At 39.7% G+C, this 16,424-nt stretch overlaps 1 protein-coding gene and 1 pseudogene across 3 annotated transcripts in view; both read left to right on the plus strand.

The window, feature by feature from the left end:
- Positions 1 to 1,811: 1,811 nt before the first annotated feature.
- Positions 1,812 to 7,989, plus strand: LOC132027582 (large ribosomal subunit protein eL34-like; annotated as a pseudogene).
- BTF3 (basic transcription factor 3) overlaps positions 7,961 to 16,424 on the plus strand; it is a 9,525-nt gene continuing 1,061 nt past the window's right edge. The window contains exons 1-5 of one of the 3 annotated variants that reach the window (XM_059418052.1): positions 7,961 to 8,098; positions 8,673 to 8,741; positions 13,702 to 13,815; positions 14,128 to 14,329; positions 15,554 to 15,627. In XM_059418052.1, coding sequence (XP_059274035.1) covers positions 8,673 to 8,741; positions 13,702 to 13,815; positions 14,128 to 14,329; positions 15,554 to 15,627 — 459 coding nt within the window. In that variant the 5' untranslated portion in view covers positions 7,961 to 8,098. The other 2 variants (XM_059418050.1, XM_059418051.1) reach the window with 2 other exon arrangements.

The raw sequence follows: 16,424 nt of genomic DNA on the forward strand, positions 1-16,424 counted from the left end.
GTCAGATACCCAACCAGTTTCAGCCAACCAGGCACCCCTGCATTCTGTGGAATAATTTAACATGTTTTTCTATCTTTGAGTTTTCTGTAAATTGATGGCTGGGTCACCCGTGGTCAAAAATTAATTTTTTTTATTCAACAAAGGTGACATACTTGCAATATCTAAAGTGAAAGGGAGATTAAAAATAAAGACTATAAACATTGTATATGAACTACATGTAATACAAATTAAAAATAAAAAAAAACTATGGTGTATCTGGAAATCCAGCCAACAAAGCAGGTCCAAGATCTTCAGAAAGTTTTCTCTATTAAAATACATAAAATACAGGCACCTGGCTAGTTCAGTCAGTAGAGCATGAGACCCTTGATCTTGGGGTTTTAAGTTTGAGCCCCATGTTGGGTGTAGAGATTGCTTTAAAATATATATATATATAATAAAACAGAAAATATTTGAAACAATAGTTGCACTATGTTCATGGATAAGGTAGATTGGTACTCAGCATCCATTCAAACTTTTCTTTTTAAGCTTATTTCTCTGTACTATAAATCTTGAAAAGTTAAAAACTACATTTCCCAAGGGTACCTGGGTGGCTCAGTCAGCTGAGCAGCTGACTCTTGATCTTGGCTCAGGTCAGATCTTCTGGTCAGAACTAGGGTTGTGAGATCAGCTGGTCACTTGGTGCTCAGTGCACAGTCTGCTTGCCCCCTCCCTTCACTTGGATCCCATCCCCTAAAATAAATAAAATCTTTAAAAAATTTTTTTCAAAAACTGTATATCCCAATACTCGAGCAGTTAGTGTTCTAGAGATAAATGATTTCTGCCAATTAAGTACATTAAAGTAAGATTTGGTATGGAAAGCCAAAGTCTTTCTCCTGCTACTTTGTTCTCTGACTGGCAAGCATGGTGGCCAATGTAATAATATTTTCTACAGCAGCTTTCAAGAGCATAGTCATTGGCTTTGTGGGTGTTGAGTAATACAGTATCTTCTTGATTACTACATTGTAGCTACAGTAGTCTATTCTTTTTTTTTTTTTTTTTGAAAGATTTATTTATTTGAGACAGAGAGAGAGAACACCAGTGGGAAGAGGGGCAAAGGGAGAGGAAGAGCGAATCATCAAGCAGATTCTCTACTGAGTACGCAGCCCAATGTGGAGCTCCATCCCAGAACTCCAAGATGATGACCTGAGCCAAAATCAAGGGTGAGATGCTTAACTAACTGAGCCACACATGCACCCATACAGTAGCCTATTCTTAACATAGATAATTCTAGTCATGGAGTCTTGTTTCTCCATGCTGATGGGCAGTAGACACTTCTGTAAGAGTCTAGTTCTGCAGTATTACCCTGGGACTCGTTTCTGATGGTCTAGGCTAAAGCCCACTCTTCCAGCCCATTAAATAATTTTCTAAGCACCAATTCCCTAAATTAAATCTCTATACCCTTAAAATAGTCAGATCTATTTACTGCAACTGAATGCAGACTGAATGCAACAATTAGTAAAGACACAAAATTTTCCCAAATTATCTATACTATTTCAACAAAATTTTAGAATAATTTGACAAAATCTAACATGTATATGAGATAGAAGTCTAGAATATGTCAACTTTAAAAATGAAAAAAAGGGGCGCCTGGGTGGTTCGGTGAGTTAAGGTTCTGCCTTTGGGTCAGGTCATGATCTCAGGGTCCTGGGATCAAGCCACACATCAGGCTCTCTGCTCAGCAGGGAGCCTGCTTAATAAATAAATAAAATTAAAAAAAGAAAAAAAGAATACTGAGTAAGCTCTTCCGGGGACGGCAACCATAGACATTCAGAATGGTCTAGTGTTTGACCTACCATCATATGCTGTCCTACAGTACAACCTCTAATAAAACTAGGCTGTCCTGAATTGTTTACCTTTATATCAAGAAGGCTGGGAATGCACCAAAATCTGCATGTGGAGTGTGCCTAGGCTAACTTCCAGGAGTTCGTGCTGTGAGATCTCAAGTGCTTATGAGGTTGTCTAAAATGATAAAAACAAGTCAGCAAGGCCTATGGTGGTTCCATGTGTGCTAAGTGTGTTCGTGACAGGATCAAGCATGCTTTCCTTATCGAGGAGCAGAAAATCATCGTGAAAACATTATAGGCAAAAGCACAGAGCCAGAATGCTAAAAAAAGAAAAAGAAGAAGAAGAAGCTTTTTTGAGTAATAAAAAAATCAAAAGGATTAAAAAAAATGAATATTGCATCTAGGGGCACTTAGGTGGTTCAGTCAGTTAATTATCTATCTTCAGCTTGGGTTATGATTCTGGGGTCCTGGGATCAAGCCCCATGTTGGGCTCTCTGCTCTGCAGGGAGCCTGCTTCTCCCTCTCCCTCTGACTGCCACTCCACCTTCTTGTTCCATCAAATAAATAAATCTTAAAAAAAAAAAAGAAAAGAATAATGAGTCTATCACCCAAATGCAAACAATTAAATAATTATTTCCAGATTTTTTTCACTCTTTTTTATATCTGTGACAAATGATACAGGAATATACAAAATGAAACCCCTTCCAGGTTTGAAATTTGGACAGTTTTGTTGACCAAATGAAGTTACTAATTATATGTTGGTCTTTCAATTATTTTCTACCCTGACAACTTGTTTTGCTTAAGAAACAAAAAATAAAAAGTAATACACGAGCAGTGTAATGTATCTGACAAATGAACACTGGGTATCCTGAGAGTAAATCTAAAGGATGTAGACTTCCAGGAAACCCACCAGCCAACGGAATGAAATACCCCAGGGAGGTTGTAATGGCCCTGGTTAGCATTGATTTGAGCTTGGGGAAAAGATAAGGCACTGAAACAAGAAACTGAGTCAGTTACAATTTGGTAGTCACCAAGTTATACCACAGTTTAAATTTTAAAATGCCTATAGATTTGGTTTCTGCAGTCACATTTTCTTAGAGCAAATGAAAGCTTCAAAAGAATTTTCCCAATAAACTGCACAACACTCTTAAAAGGCACTCAAATATAACCTAAAATAGAAAGGGCAAAACCACTTTTTTTTTTTTTTAATTTAAAAAAAATCGTGTTGAATTAAGGACACTGTGAAAATCTTACTGGAGGTTGCTTAGCTTATAAGCAGAGAGAGGATGTTAGGCTGGACTCTTTGTCTCTATAAACTTGGTACAGTGATTTATTATAGCAGCTAACTTCTATGGATAATTTAAAAAATTTACTAGAAAAATTTAAGCTCTGCTGGCATTCTCTGCCTGACAAGAAAGGCTGCTTCAAACTGTTTAGTGATTTACTTTTCCTTGCTAAATTTGCATTAGCCCGGGAACCCAGGACCATGACCTGAGTCAAAAGCACTCTTAACCAACTGAACCATCCATGTGCCCCAATTTGAAAGATTTTATGAAGATAATAGGATTGGGGAGGATTTCATAGCCAAGAAAGGCCTTAAAAATATTTAATTCTGTGGTTAAGGTAAGGCGTTGTAAGGTAAACTGCTCGCTAAATAGATGATCAGCAAAATTTGGATAATGTAGACTTCCATGCTTTGCTTTCATGACACTCCAGGATCTTTCTATCCATATATCATCCTTGTCTGACTGCAGACAATGTATATTCTAAGAGCAACTTATTTTCAGTGGTTTTTTCCCCACCAATTAAACATTTAAAGCTTTTTTTTTTTATTATTATAAAAAAGTTATTGACTACCTTGATTCCATTCTGGTCTCAGAAATACAGAGTATATTGGGTGACTGAGATTTGAAAAGATGCTTTGGGGGCACCTGGCTGACTCAGTCAGAGGAGCATGCTACTCTTGATCTCCACATCTCAGGGTCTTGAGTTTGAACCTCACGTTGGGTACAGAGATTACAAAGAAAAATAAATAAATAAACTTAAAAAAAAAAGATGCTTTCAATAATTCCTGTGACTTCAATTAATCTTTCCCTTTTAAGAATACTTTAGCACAATTTTCTTTCCCCATCTTCATACAAGTGTTTCTCTACCAGGGTTCTCTACAAAACAAAACAAAGCAAGACATTGTCTGCTCCTCTTCCTCCCTTCCCCAGCACTCGACTTTCTTCCAGCATGACCTTATATAAGTTTTCTGAAATAAAATTGTTAAGATTGAATGAAAAAAAGCTGAGTATGCATGTATTAATTTAGTAACTGTTGGTGCTGTGTGGTGGGTCTATGGAGGCTCATTATATTATTTGTGCTCCGGTGCACTTGGAAGCTTTCCACAATAATGTAAGAAGGATATTCAATCTGATATTCAAAAAATTAGGGTTAGCATTATAGATTTGGGACCTCATCAAAATAAAGATGACAGTTAAAGCCATGGGACTGGATGAAAACACTTAGGAAGAATATAGGTAGAAAAGAATATAGAACTAAAATGTAAGCAACTCTAATATTTAGAAGTCAGAGAATTAAGATAAAGTGAAGTACACTGAGCTGCTAGTAAGAGGAAACCAGGAAGTGAGATGTTCGTGAAGCCTAGAGAAGAAAATATTTCAAAAATGTGGAAGAGGCCAAGAGTGTCAAATGCCACCTAAAGGCTAAAATAAAAACTAAGAATTTACCTTTCAGATTTGTCAAGATGGAGGTTTAGACAATTCTTCGGACAGATTTTTTGCTATAAAAGGGAACACAAAAGTTAAGTAGTGGGTGGAGGAGAACAGAGGTAAAAAAATTTTTTCATTTTCTTCTGTTTTGAGATATTTGAGACTGAGGCTTATTAGTACACTGGTAGAATGACTTAGTTGAAAGGAGGAGAACAGATACAGGAGGGCTGTAATAGAACAATCAAGGTCCTGAATGAAATGCACAAAAGTACAAGTAGAGGGAATAATTCTGTGTGTAACAGAAAGGAAGGCAAAATTTAGATTCAGATATATAGAGATGGTAGAGTAATGGAGGGTAGATGAAGTAGTGTCAATCTTTACACCTTAACTCTCTAAGCTCTAGTTAGATGGCCAGTAGTGAGAAGTACTATGGGATGAACCTACCTCATAAGATTTCTGTGAGGATCCAACTGTTAAAGAGCCAACACTCAACATCATCCTGTAGAAATTATTATTAAGACTCCTAGTTCAGTTCTCCATTAACTCAATAAAATTATCAATCTATCATTCTGCATTTAATAAAGTACCACAATTAAAAATAACAAAGATGGATGTAACTTAATAAGGTTGAGGGTGTCAGAAAAGGCTTTCCTGAGACATTTAAACCAAAAGCTATGTAAGTTGCAGGCACTAACTTGACAAAGGTAGGGGTATGAGAAGTTTAAGGAGGTTTAGAAACAAACAAAAGGTCTGTTGTGTCTATCAGTCAACGGCCAGATCACAAAGCAACTAAAACCACGGGAACATTTATCCTCTGTGATTTCCAGTACCTTCTGTGGGTGAAAATAGGCTCTTAATAAACATTATGTCAAGTATTTTAGTTCATGCTGAAGCCAACTCAAGTCCAACTGAGAGGTGAAAATAATTCATCGACTTTGATTAGACCATAAACTATAAAGCAAGGAGAGCAAACAGGTTTCCCCTTCTTGCCTATTCTATTGACAGAGGTCATGTTGAATCCTTGAGTTTGTTCAGGCTAAGTAGATAAATGCGGGAGCTAGTAATTCTTACTTGCCATAGATACCATAAATTCTGTTTTGTCATCACTGACCTAAGATAGCAACTTAGTAACTTTTTAAAAAAAAAGATTTTATTTTATTTATTTATTTGACAGAGATCACAAGTAGTCAGAGAGGCAGGCAGAGAGAGAGGAGGAAGCAGGCTCTCTGTAGAGCAGAGAGCCCAATGCGGGGTTCGATCCCAGGACCCTGGGATCATGACCTGAGCTGAAGGCAGAGGCTTAACCCATTGAGCTACCCAGGCACCCCAGTAACTTTTTTTGGAGTTAAAAAAATCCCTTCAATTACTTTTTTAGAAGACTGGTATATAAATATTAGCAGAATCTGAATCTCCCCTCCCCCCCTTTTTTAAGATTTTATTTATCTGACAGAGAGCACAAGCAGGGGGAGCAGCAGGCAGCGGGAGAAGCAGACTCCCTGCTGAGCATAGAGCCCATCCCAGGACCCTGGGATGATGATCTGAATAGAAGGCAGCCACTTAACGAATGAGCCACCCAGGCGCCCCAGAATCTGAATTTCCTAACCATTCACAAAACCGCAGCAGAAAAATTTAAAATGTCTTTTCTATTAGAGCAACTTTTATGATTTTCAACATAATTAAATTCTTAAAAATTAGAAAAGAACAAGACAGAAAAGTGGGAACCAAGGGAAAATAAAAAATAACCTGGGAGGGACGCCTGGGTGGCTCAGTGGGTTAAGCAGCTGTCTTCGGCTCAGGTCATGATCCCAGCATCCTGGGATGGAGTCCCCCACATCGGGCTCCTTGCTCGGCAGGGAGCCTGCTTCTCCCTCTGCCTCTGCCTGCCATTCTATTCTGTCTGCCTGTGCTTGCTCTCTCTCCCTCTCTCTCTATGATAAATAAAATTTAAAAAAAAAAAAAATATATATATATATATATATAAAATAACCTGGGATATTTCCAGAAAACAGGTATATATAAGGTAAATCAGGTGACAGGTAGGTGGAAGAATGTTATGTTGATGTAAATGCTGAAAAAACATTGTATGACGAGAGTTTCAAATGCCCTTAGTATAACATGGTAGAAGCGGGGAAAATGTGTTCCGGAACAAAGACATACTGTCAAAAAGGGAACTATTTCTATGTATTCTGTAGTATTTCTATAGTACTGAGTGATGTTGGCACAGTCGTTTTGACTTTTACAATAACCCACGGAGCCTAATAGTTCACCTTTTTCTGTACTAAACCTTGACTCATATTTAAGAGGAGCAACATTGTTTTTTAAGAAAATATCAAAGGTTACAATTACCCTAAAAAGCAATATGGCTGTTCTATTTTCTTAGAGACCTCACATTTTAACAAATTTACACATGGAAAACAAATTTACACATTAAAAAACAAAATGATTAATCTTAACTGGAGGGAAATCTGCACCTACACAAGTTTCCTTGCCATATAAACTGTATTTTCTCAAAGATTTCGGACTCATTTTTGAATCTGCAAAGGCTTTTCATAAATAAGACCACAAAAAGGCTGGCCGGCTAGCGTTCAGACTTTAAGCTTGTCTTAAAGCTTGCCCTACCAGTTGGAAAATTTTAGCCTCTCTTAACACACCAGGCACAAATGCTCCTTTGGCTGCATTACCGAGTTAAGGAACAATGTTTGTTCAACTGTGAATCACTAACTGTAAAATCCATGCCAAATTACACCAAGGAGTCAATTTTTGTCTGTATAAACAAGAGAAGTAAGGTAATTAAGTACAGGGGTCTCAGGCGGTAGGTGCTACGCTTGCTGAAATTCAGATTACCCGGTTCCATCCCCAGTCCGACTGAACCCTTTTTAAGGATCGGGCCTCGGGGATACATTTTGAACGCGCTCGCCAGAAATTGTGAACCATGGTCCTGCCACCCACCAAACCACCTCATCCTGGAAAGTAATATTAGTTTACTTCGGCAAAGTTGTGACAAAATGTTTCGGTAAAGGCCAGTATGGGCCGGAAAGGAAATTCTAAAACATCCAGAGAATTGCTCCAATCTACACCAAAAAGCGAGCCAGAGCGAGTGAAGAGATGAACACACGCGGGGCGCCCCAAGCGTTTCCGCAAATGTGAACTGCCCTTTCTTCTGAGGGTAAAGAATTTGGGGATCAGGGCCGACTTACTCAACCCTAACTGCAAAGAACCGTTCTTTCTGACTCCTCTATGGTCTTTCCCAGGACTACACGCGGCGCCGACAGTACAGAGCCCCTCGTGCGGCCCCAAACCGGCCCGCGCTCCATGACAAATGTCCCACGGGGTCGGTCACAAATGCCGGGGCCTCAAGCCGCGCGTGCGCAGCGAAGCACCAAGCTCGCGGCAAAGTCCGTTTCCTGACTTTTGGAGGAAGCAGCGTTGCATCACTTCCGGCCTTCCTCTAGCTGCCATCTTGCGTCCCCGCGTGTGTGCACCTAATCTCAGCTGGTCCGCCCGAGACCCCCTGAGCGCCAACCCTAGTCCCCCGCGCGGTCCCATTTCCGCTCCAACAAGGTACAAAAAGGCTCTGGACGCCGGCGTGGGAGGAGGACGGGAACGGGGGCGGGAAGTGCCCGGAAGGAGCGAGACAGGGAGGGACAGGGCTGAGGAGAGGAAGGCGATGCGACGGACAGGCGCACCCACTCAGGCTGACTCTCGGGGGCGAGGTCGAGCCAGGGGCGGCTGCCCTGGGGGCGAGGCGACGCCGTCTCTTCCTCCACCTCGCGGCGGAACCCGAGGACAGGAGCCTCAGGTACCGCGAGGCTTGCGGAGAGTGGCTGGGCCGGGCAGGCCCTGGCTAGGCCGGGCCAGGGCCGGGGGTGGGGGGTGCTGACCAGGCGTGGGTTAGAGCCCTTTTCGGCTTGTAGGGGGGGGGGGGGGTGTTGAGGAGGGTAGGAAAGTGGGTGCTCTTTACGCTCCCTCAAAACTGAAATTGGGAGCTTTGCGGGGTGGATGGGGAATTCAGGCCTCGGCCTGTTTAGGACTTTTTTTTTTTTTTTTTCCTTTGGTTGGTGTCTTGGGAAATATCGAGCGTGGAATGCTAGAGTGAACCAGACGTTTCCTCGCTGAGGGTTTCCTGTTTTTCTAGATGAAAGAAACGATCATGAACCAGGAGAAACTCGCCAAACTGCAAGCACAAGTGCGCATTGGTGGGAAAGTAAGTTTCAATAGTTTTGGGAGCTTTTTGAAGTTTAAAGGTTTGGGGTGGTATTTGCTTTTTGGTTTTTTTTTTTTTTTTTTACGCTTGGATTTGCTTTTCTTGTGTTATTGGCTTGTCACTGTCTCTAGAGGGCATTTCATAGAGCTAGCAAAGCGGGTGGGGGGGGAGGCGGGGTTAAATGGTGTACAATAGAGTGTGTCAGTGGGACCTGTATGTTGTAGATTAAAAGAGAAAAGTGAGTCTAGATGAAAAGAGAACTTAAACAACAAACATTACTTCTGTGTGAGTATGTTTTGTGTTACAGTGTTTAAGTAGAACAAAAGTGTTTCCTAGTTTAATCAGTAAGAAAATGTGTCAATTCTGTTAGTGGCCATCATACTTCTACCTTGTTTGGCCTAAGTTGTATACATTCGGTGCTTTGCCTTTTCTCTTTCTTTCTTTTTTTAAAATAACTATGCTAACTCTGAGCTTTAGTTCCATCTGTCTTTTGAACTGTAGTTTATATTGTAAGATTCTGGATAATTGTTGTGCTTAATAGTTAGAAGTTTGTGTCTGTTTTAAGTTAAGGCCTGTAATTCTTTCTTAAATGCAGTTTAGAGTAGTTGTATATTTTCTAGGATATTTGGAAGATACGTATGTTAGAGGCATATCATAGAGTTTAAGGCAGTGACTGTGGATTTGAAAACACTACCTAAGCAGATCTCTTTCAATTTTGGCTTTGTTAATATGCTAAAACTGAGAGAATGAGAATGATTGGTAGGTTTTTAGGTTAAGTTTTTGGCTGTTTGGTTTTTCCTGCTGAATACTGATCTTCAAGAGTATTCTTTTTTGATCTTGGAAGTATTAGATTGTTTTCTGAGTGATGTACTTAAGTCAGATGTCTGCTCCAGACAGAGGTCTGTCTGCTTAGTTGTATTTTGCATCATGTTAGCACATTCCTAGTATTTAACAAGGTGTGGTAGCCTGTTGGAACAGAGCATGTCTTTACTTGGTAAAACTTGTAAAGCTTCCCTAGGACAAGTTTATTACCTATTAGTTTTTCCCAATTTTAAACATTTGTCTTCAAGAAGAATCTTCTGTGAAATAGAGGTTGCATGTAGGCTTAAACAACGCATTTGTTAAATTACTGAACTTTGCCAACAATGAATATATCACGATCCTTTTTTCTTTCCTGAAGCTAGTAGTCTTGAGCATCTGCACCTGCCCATTAACAAATGGTAGGTGTTTCTTGTTCTTAGCAATTGTTAAAAGCTAGGTGTGGCCTTCAGGTCCCAGAAGAACTCATTATATCCTTTGTGGTCAGTGTTTCAGTGTTCTTACATTAGTGTTTGTTTGTTTTTAAATATTTTATTTATTTATTTGACAGAGATCACAAGTAGGTAGAGAGGCAGGCAGAGAGAGAGAGAGAGACAGAGGAGGAAGCAGGCTCCCCACCGAGCAGAGAGCCCAATGTGGGGCTCGATCCCAGGACCCTGGGATCATGACCTGAGCTGAAGGCAGAGGCTTTAACCTACTGAGCCACCCAGATGCCCCTACATTAGTGTTTTTTAAGTGTCTTTTAGTACAGGTTTTACAGGAAGTATTGTGGATAATGTGCTTGTGTGCTGTCTTTCTTTAGTACTGATCATTTAGCTATGAGAAACATTCTAGGGCAAGGAAAGTGTAGGTTTTTTAGATTCTTAAGGCTGATGTAGGATTGAACTTTGTTTAGGTGACATAGGAAATACTTATGTCCTTGTAATATGGACCTTTTAAAAAACTTCTTTATTATGGAGTATGAAATTTGGTGAGTTAGTTTTGCCTTAGAGAAACCTGTGTTAGGTACTTCCAGATAAGTAGTGTAAAGTGCTTTATTCAATATCTGGTCAGAGCATCGATACTAAATTACATCAGTAAAAATTGAACTCTCTGGATGTGAACTGTGTGGAATCTATAGAAGGTGTGTCAGGTTTGTTTTTAGAATCTTAGAGTAGTCGTTTAGGATGTCTTTTAGAGAGAATTCTTTGAAAACCAGGTATCTACATGACTACATCAAAGTGATTTTTATTCTTAAAGGTTTTGGGGGGGATTGGTAGCCAGTATTTTTTTTTATTTTTATTTTTATTTTTTTTTTTTGTAGCTATGATATGTTACTCAGTTCGGCTATCATTTACTTAAGACTTTAACTGTGCTCAGTTCTGAGAATATGAAATTTAAGAAATTAATGGTCCCTTAGGGGACTTTAACGCCAGTAGGGGAGGGGTTTTTTTGGTTTTTGTTTTTTAATTTGTTTTCATAGTGTAATATACATAGTGCAGTAGAAGCATTTTCTTTTTCTCTCTCTCTCTTTCTTTTTTTTTTTAAGATTTTATTTATTTATTTGACAGATCACAAGTAGGCATAGAGGCAGGCCGGGGGAGGGGGAAGCATGCTTCCTGCCAAGCAGAGAGCCCGATGCAGGGCTTGATCCCAGGACCCTGAGATCATGACAGCTGAAGGCAGAGGCTTAACCCACTGAGCCATCCAGGTTCCCCTAGAAGCATTTTCAAAATCTAGAAATGGGAATGATTTTGCTTGGGGCAGTTTATGGCAGAATTTAGGGATGACATGAAAGAGATAATGGTTTGAAAAGGGTTTTAAAGGACAAATAGAAATTGGTATGTAGGGGACACCTGGGTGGCTCAGTTGGTTAAGCGACTGCCTTCGGCTCAGGTCATGATCCCAGCGTCCTGGGATCGGGTCCCACATCGGGCTCCTTGCTCGGCGGGGAGCCTGCTTCTCCCTCTGCCTCTGCTGCCACTCTGCCTGCCTGTGCTTGCTCTCTCTCTCTCTCTCTGGCAAATAAATAAATAAAATCTTTAAAAAAAAAGAAATTGGTATGTAGGTTGGGGTATTTTGAAATAGGTGGGTGGTAACCTTTCCATAAGGAGCTTTATGTATCATGTAAAGGGCTTAATCTATACATAAGAGTTCTTGAGTTTATTAAGTATTACGGAGAGTTAAGCAGAAAATGAGAGCCTCATTTGCCTAGTTGTGAAAGTTTATGGGTTATATTTGAGAAGGAGGAGATTGGAAACTTGGTGTATATGAACAAGTGGCCACAAACTTGCTTGAAGCCTGTATTCCTTTGTTCATTCATTCAAGTTACTGAGTGCCTTCAGGGAGCTGGACACTGTTCTCAATACTGTTCATGGCAGTAAACAGAATGGACTCTCTCTCTCTCTCTCTTTTTTTAATAAACATATATTTTTATCCCCAGGGGTACAGGTCTGTGAATTGCCAGGTTTACATACTTCACAGCACTCACCATAGCACATACCCTCCCCAATGTCCATAACCCTACCCACCTTCTCCCAACCCCTCTCCCCCCAGCAACCCTCAGTTTGTTTTGTGAGATTAAGAGTCACTTATGGTTTTTCTTCCTCCCAATCCCATCTCGTTTCATTTATTCTTCTCCTAGCCCCTTAACCCCCCATGTTGCATCTCCACTTCCTTATATCAGGAAGATCATATGATAGTTGTCTTTCTCCGTTTGACTTATTTCGCTAAGCATGATATCCTCTAGTTCCATCCATGTCGTCGCAAATGGCAAGATTTCATTTCTTTTGATGGCTGCATAGTATTCCATTGTGTATATATACCACATCTTCTTGATCCATTCATCTGTTGATGGACATCTAGGTTCTTTCCATGGTTTGGCTATTGTAGACATTGCTGCTATAAACATTTGGGTGCACTTGCCCCTTTGGATCATTACATTTGTATCTTTAGGGTAAATACCCAGTAGTGCAATTGCTGGGTCATAGGGTAGTTCTGTTTTCAACTTTTTGAGGAACCTCCATGCTGTTTTCCAGAGTGGTTGCACCAGCATGCATTCCCACCAACAGTGTAGGAGGGTTCCCCTTTGTCCGCATCCTCACCAGCATCTGTCATTTCCTGACTTGTTAATTTTAGCCACAGAATGGAATCTCTTAAGGAGGTTACATTTTGGTGAGGGGAGACAGACAATAAATTACATTTATCTCATAGTAATAATTAGGAAGGAAAATAAACCTGGATGGGTAGAGATAACTGAAGTAGTTGCTTTTTTACATAGGGTGGCTGGGAAAGACCACTAATAGGGTGATGTAAGAACAGAGATCTGTAGTAAGGGAGGGAACAAATATAGATGGTAGGGAAGAAAGGAATAGTATGTGCAAAGGCCCTTTTTGGCCTGTTGAAGGAACTGTGAGGAGGCTTATTTGGCTAAAGATGAGAATGTGTATGTGATACAAGATGTGGTCAAGAATAGAATAGTAGGGGCAGAGCAGATCATATCATGTAGAGGCTTTGTGGTTTAAGATAAAAACTTAAGATTTTGTTCTTAGGTATTATAAAAGTCTATTATAAACTCATTTAAACATGTCCATACACTGTCTTGCTTGTGAATATTAATGGAAAACAGAAAAGGCTAATAGTTCTGGACATATAACTTCTAAATGATGCTTAATTTAGGTTGATACATGCTATCTCTTTGATCACTTCTAGAGCAGATAATTTAAAAAATAAGACTTTGAAAAGATCATTGTTTTATATATGACAAAACTAGAAGCTTAGAAGTTAAGGATTTATAGACAATTCCTTCGTTACCCTCTTTCTGCTTCCATCATTCCCTACTTGCTGCCTAAAAGTTTGTGCTTATGGTAGTTTTCTTAAACAGATCCAAAGGTCAGAAAGGAATTAGTAGGGCACCTGGGTGGCTCAGTGGGTTAATAAGCCACTGCCTTCGGCTCAGGTCATGATCTCAGGGTCCTGGGATCGAGTCCCGCATTGGGCTCTCTGCTCAGCGGGGAGCCTGCTTCCTCCTCTCTCTCTCTCTGCCTGCCTCTCTGCCTACTTGTGATCTCTCTCTGTTAAATAAATAAATAAAATCTTTTTTTAAAAAAAAATGTCTGTTATGGTGTGTATGTGGTGAGGTTTTCTTTTCTCCTCACTCTAGGGAACTGCTCGCCGAAAGAAGAAGGTGGTTCATAGAACAGCTACAGCAGATGATAAAAAACTTCAGTTCTCCTTAAAGAAGTTAGGGGTAAACAATATCTCTGGTATTGAAGAAGTAAGTATCAAATTTTATTTCTTTATAAAACAAGTTTGGGTCGGAAAAAACTTCAGTGGCCATGCATTAAATTTTTTTTTTTCTACTCCCAACAGAGAATTTCATATCCCTCTAAAATAGGTTTCTATTCCACTAGTGAATATTAGGGAGTACTAAGTCTGAAAGTGATTAGATTGTACTTTCCATTCCAGGCAAAATATTCCTGTGCCTCACAGTGAAATAGTGGATTAGTTAGCCAGACTTATTAAGCTTTTCCTTAATAGAATGTTTGGGGTTTTGGGTGTTGCTAATTAATTTTTTTTTTCTTGATAGGTGAATATGTTCACAAACCAAGGAACAGTGATCCACTTTAACAACCCCAAAGTTCAGGCATCGCTGGCAGCGAACACTTTCACCATTACAGGCCATGCTGAGACAAAGCAGCTGACAGAAATGCTACCCAGTATCTTAAACCAACTTGGTGCAGACAGTCTGACTAGTTTAAGAAGACTGGCTGAAGCTCTGCCCAAACAATGTGAGTTTCCTTTAGTGATTTTGCCCAGGGTTACCGATTTATCAGGAAATTTCTAAGATCTCAAGTAGATATGAATATCTTTAAATTTGAAAATGACAGTTTTCCTCTAAAAAGTGACAATTTTTACAATGACTTTTAAGCAGGTGTTCTTAGTGTTTTCAGTGTGTTAACTAGTTTGCTGTGGACTTTATACTTGATTCAGTGGAATGTTTTTTGCCAACTTGCTTTGGATCAGTGGTTTAAAATTTTTACCTTTATCAGCTGGAAATGATAAATGTTAATTTTGGGGGGGTTTGGATAACTGTTAAGAATTGATTAAAATATATTATAAATTGTCAGGTTTTTTCAGTGTATTTACAACTGGTATTACCAGTAATGTTTAAGAATTGGCCTGGCATTATTTGGGTGTTTTTCATTATAGTACAAGGATTTTGTTCAGGGCAGAAGAATCTGTAGTTGAGTAAGTGCATTAAGAGATGTAGCTACTTTATGCTGTGGTTCTTTGATTAAAATTTTGGAGAATGGCAATGTAGAAGCAAGACAGGCTTATTATATGGTCCATTATTTAGTCTTCCATGTTTTTCTAGGCATTTTTCTGCTTTTATGTAGATAAGAGTTTGGGGGGCTTTGGGTGGACGGGGTGTCGGTCAGATGGAGAGGCGTAAGAAATTCTAGAAAGTCTTGGGCCTTTGGAGCTAAAGTAGGCTTTGGAAATACCCCACTGAGAATCTGATAGGGTAGGGATAGTACTGGGAGGTCTCCATGTATAGTTCACTTTTTTGTGTATTAAAAAGAAAATGGATGCTTACCACCAATCAGAGGCACTTAAATTTTGATCATTTTATTTTCATTTCAGTAAAGGTTTGTTAAGCATCTCCCATATGCCATGCACAAAACATTTGAGAAAACAGTCTCTTAATTTTTGCCTCCCAAAAGAAATCTTCCCATAATTTGGTATGTGGGTTTACTGCTACCCTGGGGGCACTCTGTTTTCATATCACTTCAGGACCCGTGGTGGGTCAGATTGAAAATACAGGTATGAAATTTGTTCTGTTGGCTGTGAACAGCATCTAGTTCATTTGTAGACATTAGGCTACCGTGTTATTATTAGTACTTAGGGATGAAATCCCAAATGTCATTGTTGTCATAAGTTCTAACAACACTTGGTCTTTCATCTGTTCTTCTGGTTAATGTTTTTAAAGACTTAATGAATGTGTAACATAGTCATTTCACTTTCACAGCTGTGGATGGAAAAGCACCACTTGCTACCGGAGAGGATGATGATGATGAAGTTCCAGGTAGGAACCTTCATTTATGCTTAAACTAGAAAATCTTAGAAGGAAGACTAACCAATCTTTGTACTAAAGGAAAGCCTTAACTTGGGGGAGGGGGTAATAACATAAAGGACAGGAAAGGAAGACATGAACCTTGCCCAGAATGAAAAAAATAATGCGGTATTATTTAACTAGGAGTTATGTTTGTAGACTTGGCTTTTTCTAATTGGAGACTTCAAATATTGAATAAGTATGTATGTTATCGCATAAATAGAATACTAGTAGATCACAGAGACCTGTTTCTTACTTAGAGATTAATAAATTCATGATAAGGCATGGAGAAGTTCAGGTATCTTGGGATATGGTATAACCATTCTAAAATCAGAAAAACTCTTGGCCATCAGGAGGGATTTTGCTTTCTTAGCTGTTACTTGGTAATTTGTTTTGGGGGCTCCTGGGTTGCTCAGTTATTTAAGCGATTGCCTTCAGCTCAGGTCATGATCCTTGAGTCCCACATTAGGTTTCCTGCTTAGCGGGGAGTCTGCTTCTCCGTCTGACCCTCCCCCTTCTCATATTCTCTCTCTCTCATTCTTTCTCAAATAAATAAAATCTTTAAAAAAAATAAATTGGGGACGCCTGGGTGGCTCAGTTGGTTGGACGACTGCCTTCGGCTCAGGTCATGATCCCGGAGTCCCGGGATCAAGTCCCGCATCGGACTCCCAGCTCTATGGGGAGTCTGCTTCTCTCTCTGACCTTCTCCTCGTTCATGCTCTCTCTCGCTGTCTCTCTCTCAAGTAAATAAATAAAATCTTTAAAAAAAA

The sequence above is a fragment of the Mustela nigripes genome, chromosome 12 (assembly GCF_022355385.1).
Source record: "Mustela nigripes isolate SB6536 chromosome 12, MUSNIG.SB6536, whole genome shotgun sequence".
NCBI classification, from domain to species: domain Eukaryota; kingdom Metazoa; phylum Chordata; class Mammalia; order Carnivora; family Mustelidae; genus Mustela; species Mustela nigripes.